The sequence below is a fragment of the Mytilus galloprovincialis genome, chromosome 2, assembly GCF_965363235.1.
Source record: "Mytilus galloprovincialis chromosome 2, xbMytGall1.hap1.1, whole genome shotgun sequence".
Taxonomy (NCBI): Eukaryota; Metazoa; Mollusca; class Bivalvia; order Mytilida; family Mytilidae; genus Mytilus; species Mytilus galloprovincialis.
The window spans coordinates 55,931,322-55,941,759 of NC_134839.1; the positions used below are offsets into that span (position 1 = coordinate 55,931,322).

A 10,438-nucleotide genomic window follows, 5' to 3' on the forward strand; every position below is an offset into this window, starting at 1 on the left:
GTTATAGAAGGACCTGAAATGTTAAACGAAAACCAATGCAAATAAGAAATCTAACGACCTAATGTATGATGTTAACAGCAACAAACAACACACACTGAATTATTGACTGATTAATCTATATCTATTGACTTAAAAAAGGTTTACATTGAAACTTAATTTTAAAACGAGTTTAACTGACATAAAACAGATGAAAGGAAAACACAAGTGTGTCCTTTCCGTCCCTCTATATATTTAACTGTTCAATGCTATGCGTCATTTCAACGTGCCAGCATTTAATGATTTGAAACACATTTTTTTTTTACTTCAACTTTTGGCTCTAAGAAGTTTAATATAGAAACGCTGGAAAGTCAGCGACAATTTAACTTGTAATTTACACTTATATATATAAAATCTGACCTGATTTATGACACATTATTAAGCGTCCAAACAATTATACATCTCTATTCATTGTATGGGTAAATGATGGAGATGATTGGTATACGAAGGTGAAAATCTGACGCAACGAATGAACCAAACAAAATAAAACAAAAGATCGTTGTGACTTGAAGTTCTTTTTAACAACACCCAAAAATGTAAAGTCTATATCTATAATAGATTTTTTTTTGTTTCAGGTACTTGTGGTAAGTAAGTTTTTAAAAATCTAGCTAGTTTATTTGATGTTTAGAATAAGGTTTATATCATTAATCTATCAGAAATGGCTTGTTTCTTTTATGAAGGATCATTCCAAATTATTAACATTACTACAGCAAAAAAATGATTCTTATGCTGTCAATCAGTAAGCTAAACGTGGAATTTAAATCTTAAAAAAGTGAAAATCTGCTTTTTTTTTTTTTTTTTGATTTAAGCAGAGTTGCATAGCGACAAAACCGACATGTTATAGGTTAAATGCAGTTCAGCAGGACAATAGTATATTGTTTCTAGTTATTTTTTACTGTGTCATATTTAAAAAAAAATGGTACAGATAATGTCTCTTGAAAGGAAGAAGACTAATACCATCCTTTTTGAATACACAAATGTTGCAAATGATGTTTAAATACACAAATGCTATGGATGCCTTACCAATCTCAACCTTAACTTAATCAACTGTGAATGAATAATACTCATAGGAATGAGAAATACCTTTCCCGAATGATTGTTAACTTAGTTAGAAATATGTTGGAACTTTTAGTCAAAATAATGTTTTGCAATCATCTTTTTATTCACTTGTTACGAATAACTCTTATCTCTAATTTGTAACATCGAGAACTTCCAATGCGAAATAAAAATATCATCACTATTTCCAAAACATATTTAGAAACCACAACAACAACAGAGGAAGCAACAACGACTGAAGAAGTAACAACTGAAAATGACGAAACAACAACGGAGACATCTACAACAACAACAGAATCACCAATACCCATTCTAACAACAGATAGTGTAAATGTTGGTGCAATTATTGGCGGAGTACTAGGAGCCATATTGTTTATAATTCTTTTGTTGTTACTGGTTCTGTACTGCATTCATAGACATAAAGTTGTTGCTAAGCAACGGGCCATCATCGACCGAAGACTTAAGTTGTTCAAGATAAAACAAGCTCAAGGCTTAGGTAAGTCACACATCATTTGTTCGAAAATTTATATTTATGTATACTGAACTTGCGAAATAGACATTATCATATTTTATCGTAAAACATAAACAAAAATAGGGAAATTTGAAAGAATGCCCAGACGATAATACCCACTAGAAGTTGTCAGCAACAGAATGTCATAGAACGACCTTCAACAAAAGATTAAAAACCATATCATATAGTAAACTAATAAAAAATACCAGCTTGGAAAAATGTAAAACAATCCGAAAAAAAATGACAATGGATGGATTTATGCTTAAACGAGAAGCAGAAAACAAAAATAACAGAGAGCAACCAACGACAACAGTTGATTTGCAGGTCTTGATTTAGGACAGGCACATACAGAATATGGCTGGGCAACATGCTGTGATTGTTCATTTCTGACATCTTTAACCTTCTCTAAATGCATAGACAAAAGCATGAAATATGTTTTCAATAAAATTCGATAAAAATAGGGAAAATTGAAATGAATGCTCAGACGGTAATACTCACTAGAGGTTGTCAGCAACAGAATGTCATAGGACGGCCTTCTAAAAAGATTAAAAACCATACCATATAGTAAGCTATTATATTCAATTAAATATTCAGACATAAACGTTTCATATACTTACGACTTGAGCTTCTTTTAATCTGTTTGGAAATTTGGATATTCATTTGATACTAGCATGTTGTCTATAAGTGTTGTTATATGATTGTTAGGTAGGGTGCACCAACGTCAGTAGCTCAGATTATAATTTATCTACCTAGGTTTTTCATGTTTATATTGATCTTTTCACCAGTTTGCCTGCAGTGTCAAAATGTGTTGGTGTTTATCATATTGTGTGTTAGCATTAATATTTAGTGTTTTCTTTAACAATAGTGCCATGGCCTATGTCATTTGCAACATTTTAAAAAAGTGTTAAAAGTTGTCACGAACATCTTTTAATAGTGTTGTTAAAAGATTTATCATCTTCCACTTGTAGAATTATCTGTTGGATGTAATTAGACTTTTAGAGAAAACTGGTTTTACTGACTATAAAAGTGTTCTAAGTCATCTTTTTTGAAAATATTTATTCACAACTTTCTTTGTAATTTTGTTACCAAATTCTTGGCTTTTAATATTATTTCCTAGTTTTGTTAGATTGAGTTTTATTCAAATTTAGATCTCAATATTTGTGATATAGAGCTTTTCTCTGTTCTCTATTCATTATGATAGCGAGTTTTTTTCTGTACTTCATGGGTGCATGAAATTTTATCTCATCAGAGATCATTATATAACAGGTTTAAATCATCTAAACATAAATCTGCATCATGTTTCTTATCGATCTAATGAGTAAAGCCCTTTTCAATACAACTGATTTTGATTATAGTTTGTTTTAATGTCAAACCACTGTTCCAAGTTAATGGTCGGAGGTGGCCTTGGAAGATATTTAACCCGTATACAGTATGCATGTGCCTGTCCCAAGTCAAGAGCCTGTATTCCAGTAGTTGCATGTCGTTGGGTCATGTCTGTCATATGTGTTTGTCGTGGCGGCCAATTTTGATTTTTGAGAAGACTGATTGTCTTGAGAAAACCTCCCACCGTGGGTTGGAGAACAGACAATTCTAGTAAATTAATGTGTGAGAGGTTCAACTCACAACCTCAGTGTCGACAGAATAGTAATACAGAATTAAACTATAGCTACATAAACCACTCAGTCACCGAGGCCCCGTGTATGCACGTTTGCTATATAATAATCACAGAACCCTGCCACATACACCTGTGTTTAAAACTTTTGTCATCTTACTTGATTGAAATTTTATTAAACCATTTTTGTGAATATGGTGACTTCTTTTTTGTTGTTTATGAAAGAATTAAAATATTTTTGTATTTTTCAGACGATGATGACAGGATTCTTAATGAACCATCGTTAGATCCTGATTTTTCACATTACTGGGAAGCACCTAAGCAAGAACTTATACCACCCGTCGAAAAGAAAAGTATAACAAAGGGTACGGTAGTTTACTGTAGAGTATATTCTTAAGATTTTAAGAATTTGAACTGTTCAATTGTAAACACCAATGAATCCAAATTAGTCTGATATATTCAATAATGTAATTCATTAAAAGTTTATCGCTATCAATCATATTAGGTTAAAGAACAAAGGCGTTGTTTGGTTTATGAAGATTTAGTCATTTGATATGCGTCCGCATTAAGTTACATACGAGAAAAGTCAACTGACCTAAAAGGCTTCATACGTGTCTGTTGAGTGTAAATTGGAAAACAAAATGCTCTTTTTTTTTTTTATTTATTTTTTTTATTTGAAAAAGTCAACATGTTTTTTTTTTTTGCTAATATTAATAGTATCTGATACGGTAAAATGGTTCTACATACCAAAGGAAATAAGTCTATCTTTGCTCTCTCCTTGCAGTTACGAGCCCATTTTGACCCTGCTATGTCGTCTTTCATTATCTTCTTTGATTTAACTGTCGTACTGTTGGTAGCTGGGCGGTGCTGTTTTTATTTATTATTTATCATGGTCTCTACTTTAAGACACATGGCTTTAATGAAAAAAGAGGTGCATTTGTTCGTACGCAGAAATAAAGTTTATTAAACCTCACTACATGTTGCATGTGCATGTGCCATGTGACGATATATGTACCCTGGCTTTGTTCGATGTTGTTTGTGTATTTTGGACGTCTTTTTTCTAGTATGAAACGGTTAACCATCATTTGTGTTCTTTTGGTAATTCATGATATAATTTTTTCTACGTTAAAGTTTTATAATAACACATACAGCGAAAAGAACTGCCACTGTAACTATTGTTGACGAAATTATAACCTTAAAAGCATTTACATTATTGAAATACTATAAGATTACGATTATTTATAGTATCTAAATGATACACAGTCACATCACACAAGGGAAATTGACTTACAAGTGCATAAATTTATTAGAACTGAATATTAGGTTTAGTAAAACAAATGTTCTTTATGAAATCTGTTTCCATTTAGTTCATGTATTTTTGAGTGGAACTGTATTACTGTACTGAATGAAATAATGATTTTCAGATATGACGTCACAAACAGAACTTCAAAAAGAACGAAAGAAAATTATGCCTTCTTTACCCGAACCTCAAACACCGACGCCAAAATATCTCCCGTGGCCATGGCGAACAGCTAAGAGAGCTTCAAATAAATCTGCTTTTCAGTCACAAACTGATTTGCGAAAATTTGGACCAATTCCGGAAACTACCAAAGAATGTTTAGATTTGGCTGATTATACAGTTTCCAAGTACGGGCTTAGATATGACGATACCGGTGTTGATGGTGTAAATGATAAGATATCTAGACCACCAACAAGATTCATGCCAATATCTAACTCAGAGAGAAATATGTCTCGATCGAGAACAAGTATATTATCTAGGTCAGGCTCTGTTGCATCACTGCACAGGTCACAATCATTGTTTGACTTGCAAACTCCAACGCCAAGGAGAATACAATTGTCTAGAGCATCGTCGTTGAAATCCCTTGTGACAGAACGAACTCAAACACATGTGTTAATGTCAATAAAGGAAAAGAAAGTTAATTATAAAAAAGAAATTCCTTCGATTATAAAGAAGAATGATACATCTGTAAGACCGGTGCCTCACTATATGTTTCCGATACGATCGAATTCATTAACTAAATTTGAAAAAGAACAGTTCCACAATCCACTTGCAAAACCATTAAGGCGATCATATACTCTTTTGAGACCAATGCCTAATAGAAATCACAAAGTTGAGAACATTGAAGTTCGGAAAAAAACAAAGAAGAAGAAAATGAATAAGAAAAAGAAGAGTCCGTATACAGTTATTCCAACTCCGGTGCGACAAATTACACTCATTCCACTTACTCGAAAAAACGTTACGAATAACAAAGTTAGACCATTGAAATCAAAGCCGAAACACAAACCACCAAAAACCACTGAAACAAATTTCGTAGTAGAAAGTCCGTCTACTAAATCACCAAAGACTACTGAAAGTAATTTTACTCAAAGTCCAGGTAAATATTTAACTAATTTTGTCTTATTTCAAGGAAAAAATAAGCATAATTAAACTGTAAAAAATTTCAATAAGATTTTTTAATCCACATATTTGTAAACAGGAACGACCGCTCACAAAATAAGTGAGATTTCACAAAGCTTGTATCCTAAGATTGTTATTGAGCTTTGTTTCGCGATTATAATTAGCTAGCTGAGTTTACATTGTTTTGTTGCAACAGCCTTTTGTATCTGAACTTTGTTTGTTAGGATTTCTGCGGTCTAGCATTTATCTCTTTATTATTGTCTGTTTTTTTTGTACTTTACTGTCAAGTATGAAAAAAGAAGAATATGGTTGAATATTAATTAGACTGACAAGAATTACAAAACAGATACAACTCTTTTATAATTGTTCTTGGTCTATAACTTGTTTTTGAATAATCATTTTCTTATTGCTGTCGTTATATTTCAGATACTATTATTTCTACAGTCAACACAGAAAGACAAAATGACAACACAGAATATCAGACAGTTTCTGACGCGACGCAACATGCTAATAATACTATAGAAAGAATAAAAGCAGATAATTCTGAATTCCAGGGTAATTAAATTATAATTGGAAAGAAAATGTCTCTAAATGTACTTTATATCAACAGGAATAAATGAGATTATCTATACCCCAATAAAACAACTTAGAAAAGTTTTTCCGTTTTAAGCTTCATCAGGAAACTAAATATTTGAAAGCCGGAATGTGTAGGAGGTAGTTGGATCTTAGTTTCTTAATCATTTCCTAATGTATCATCGATGCCTCTGCTGGTGGACTGTTAGTCCAAGAGGGTATCACCAGCCCAGTAGCCAGTACTCCGGTACTGGCATGAAAATACGGATTTTTTGTGTTATTAAATTTGCTGTTACAAAATGATAAAAAATATTATAAATTAAGGAATGTATCTCCCTCATGCAAAACTCTGATTCCTTTCACGGATTTGGCTATACTTTTGGAACTTTTGGATTATAGCTCTACATCTTTTATATAAGCTTTGGATGTTACATATTTTGGCCACGAGCATCACTGAAGAGACATTATTTGTCGAAATGCGCATCTGGTGCAGAACAATTGGTACCGTTAATGTCATTATCAACAGGGAATTTTAGAATAGTATATTGCAAACCATGTCAATATCAAAGCACTAAGAACTGAGATTTAAAGATTTGAATTTTGATAACAGTAAAGTTATAACGATATATCTAAAGTTTGTATATGTAGCTAAAGTGATGACGAATCTAAATTTCTTGAAATAATCATACATGTGCAAACAAATACCTTTTAAAAGAAAGGCGAAAGATACCAAATGTACATTCAAACTCATAAGTGACAACAATTTATTTAAAATTACCTCACTTTTCCTATGGATTTTTCTGATCTGATTGGCTACAGTTAATACATATACTGTGTTTGGAATTTAATGTTGAGATGAGGGAAAATTCAGAATATCTCTTCCGACACACGAAATAAGTTTAATGTTAATTTCATGTACAGTATTTTTGTATTGAAGTTCGAGTTTTGACATTCTTTTGTATACCTACTATCTGAGTTCATTTGATAAATAGTTATACTCGCTAAAATTTTATAGATTCTGGAATATCAGCAGATGAGTCGTCTCTTGATAAACAACAGTCGGAATACGAACAGAATACAAGTACACAAAATGGCCAAACTTCTACTCCTGACTTAAATCAAAGTATGAGAGTTAGCGAGCAGTTAAGATTACCAAGTATAAATCTACCTCTCAAACAAGACTCTCCTGTGATAGAGAAGGATGGACAACACAAAAAAGAAGTACTAAAATTACCACTTCTCGAAACTAAGCAGAACACATCTACACGTCCATGGCGGTAAATAGGAAATTCATCTCTTCACGAGATATTGCAGGAACAGAATGCAGCTAGTTGTGAATAAGGATTATAAAATAAACTCTATCATTAATTAAGTGTTAGTACTTTAGTTAGCGTAATTGTACAAGGGTTGAAGCATTATTTTGAATTTTGTTTCAATCAAAACAGTTATATATTTTATTTTATAAAATCGATTGAAAATATTTTCAGTTGTAGATTAAACCATGCTATTTGAGATGGAAGATAATATCAATCTTTAAATCCAATCCAATCAAAGTAGCATCTGATATTAAATAGTTTATATACATCATGTATGAGAAGAGTTTTAATTTTATTTTTACATTGTGTCATAGATCAAATGTATTCGTTTAATGTATGTTCACATGTTTTGTTGATATGTCTTTTGATTGAGTTAAGCCATTTCAATTGCTATTTTATAGTGTGTCTTCATATGTTTTGATGTTACACTATTGTTGCATGGTAGTGTGAAGGTCGGCGACTCGCTGCATTTGATTGCACCTGTCCTCAGTCAGGAACCTGATGTTCATTGGTTGTCGTTTGTTGATGTGGTTCATAAGTGTTTTTCGTTTTTCGTTTTTCGTTTCTCGTTTTTATTTAGATTAGACCGTTGGTTTCTCTGTTTGAATGGTTTACAAAAGGCAATTTTGGGACCTTTTAAAGCTTGTTGTTCATCGCAATTGTGAGCCATTGATTTGTGTAGCCTTGTACTAAGCCCGACTACCACTTAAATAAAAAATATAAGACTCTCAACCGCGGTGGTATCCAGGAATGTAAGCATGGTGAAATGTGATGGCTAAACGCTTAATTTAGCTTTTTATCACGACTTCGTATGCAGTCGATATACTTCTTTAATGTCGATATATCATTGTATCGACCTCATACAAAGATTATATTTTTTTTATATCATCAACAGCTTGAGGTCTTAACCCCCAAAATGAACAATACAAATTGACAATTGAAATAATGCGGTAGCGACTGAACGCGTACCTATTGCATATTTCCATTTTAATCACAAAGTAAATTACTCCACACACAAAATCTACATCAGGATGCTCAAACGGACAAAGCCTACATTTTCGGCAATCTTTAAGCTTTTTTCTTCAAATCAGAGGATTTTGTTTTAGAAATATTGCATTTACATACTAAAGATGTGTTAAAACTAGTTGCAGAACAAAAGGTTTATCTTCAGATATTTAGACAAGTACAATTAAAAAGTTATTGGTAAAAGAAAATAGAAAGAGAAGAACGAATGTGGTGCGCGAAGTAATTGAATCTGTGTGAGATTTTGTGATGACAAACACTCTAAAAAAAGATGATGAATCCATGATATTTGAATCCCATTCAAATGAAAGAAGAATTAATTAAATAAGAATTGAATATAAAATTATATTTACAGCTATATTTGATATGAAGTTGTTCTGTCACGTTGTGTGATATTTCAAAATGAACCCAATGTTTTAAATAAGCGATTTGTTGAATTTGAAATTGTTTTAAATTTTGGTTTTTTTTTTTAAATAAAAAAAAATATATTTGAGGCTCGAATTCCTGTTAGAATAATTTGCTTTATACTTTCCAACATTAAGTAGGGTCTTGTATATGCCAACCAAAAAAAAATCTTCTTTGAATGAAATTAAAGTGCACAGTGGTCTGCATGTTTATTTGAAAAAAAAGTATTCAAGTAATTGTAGACGTCATTGTCGACATGTTAAAGCCTCATGCAGTTTAAAGGACGTATGTATTCATTATCAGGTTTTCTGCATATAAATACTATTAAAAATCAATTAACTAAAAAAACTGGTACTGTTTAACACACTTAATGTTCCATCAATCTAGAATAACAGTAGATCTCACTGATAAGTTTAAACCTCTAACATACTCATGTTACTCCAAAGATTTAGTCTTTGAAAAATTTATTAACAATTCCATAAGAATCGGTGCTATTTGGGGCGTCATATACATATATATGTCTATCATTGAAAACCATATGTTGACATGTAGAAGTTGCTTAAGTTTTCTTTTATTGGGTGGTTTATGTCTCGTTGCAATCAACATTTTACATAATTTGTTTAATAATGCAGGTTAATAATGCATTAGAAAAAAAAGAAGAAGCATATCTAAAAAAAAAAAAAAACAATTGAGCATTAATATTTATTGTGTTAATCTTCAGGGGTATCAATATACCAAATATTCAGTGTTTTGCCACTTTCTATAATTAAGTCAGAAGCAGACGATACAAAAGAAACATTCAACCCCATAAGTTATAAGGTGAAGCTTAGGTAAATCTCAGTAGATAAACTTTGTAAATTTTGCAAAAAATAAGTTTTCGATTTAATTTTAAAACGTGAAGTTCTGTCTAGACATGAATTCGAACTCCAAAAAGAGAGATAAAAGATACTCATAAGACAAAACAAGATGACAGTGCTATTACAAAAACGACAAACGACCAAAAGATCAATAAAAAAGAAATAAGCAAGTACGGTTTTAATTCGAATAGACTTTCAATACTCTCAAAAATGCATCGCATATATAATTAGAATGATGAGACTCGGGTGTACGGAAAAATATGAAAGCAACCTTGGAGTTATATTACCTGGATGCATATTATCATTTCATCAACAATTTACATTAAAGATAATCGACTATCATGCATCCAAAGCTTTTATCGTTGTTAACCTACACCAGGAACGCTCAAAGCCAAATATATTAAAGCAAGGATATATAACAACCGAAACAATTGCAGAGCTATATGACATAAAAGGAGATAAAAAAAATCCATCTAATGTCAACTTTGCCTGCGGGAGTTGAAACCTTAGTTTCTTAATACATTCTTAATCTATAAATATATGCAATGTAAAAATAATATAATTATTTTTTTGTCTAATAAACATCCGTCATATTTTACTTATATCTGTATGCTGTTATTTTAGAATGAT

General features: G+C 31.6%; 1 protein-coding gene across 1 annotated transcript; it reads left to right on the plus strand.

The window, feature by feature from the left end:
- The first annotated feature begins 830 nt into the window (after window positions 1-830).
- LOC143063895 (uncharacterized) lies at window positions 831-8,057 on the plus strand. The gene is made up of 5 exons (XM_076236332.1): window positions 831-1,588; window positions 3,467-3,580; window positions 4,640-5,611; window positions 6,061-6,189; window positions 7,223-8,057. Exons 1-5 carry the CDS (start codon window positions 1,252-1,254, stop codon window positions 7,486-7,488), a joined length of 1,818 nt encoding a protein of 605 aa, XP_076092447.1. The 5' UTR covers window positions 831-1,251; the 3' UTR covers window positions 7,489-8,057.
- The last annotated feature ends 2,381 nt before the right edge of the window (window positions 8,058-10,438 follow it).

What these genes read in the sequence shown, in the direction of transcription:
- LOC143063895 (XM_076236332.1), top strand. Translation starts at nt 1,252, where the DNA reads ATGCGAAATAAAAATATCATCACTATTTCCAAAACATATTTAGAAACC. An exon ending in AAAACAAGCTCAAGGCTTAG is followed by an intron (nt 1,589 to 3,466) that starts GTAAGTCACACA and finishes TGTATTTTTCAG; the next exon opens with ACGATGATGACAGGATTCTT. An exon ending in AAAGAAAAGTATAACAAAGG is followed by an intron (nt 3,581 to 4,639) that starts GTACGGTAGTTT and finishes AATGATTTTCAG; the next exon opens with ATATGACGTCACAAACAGAA.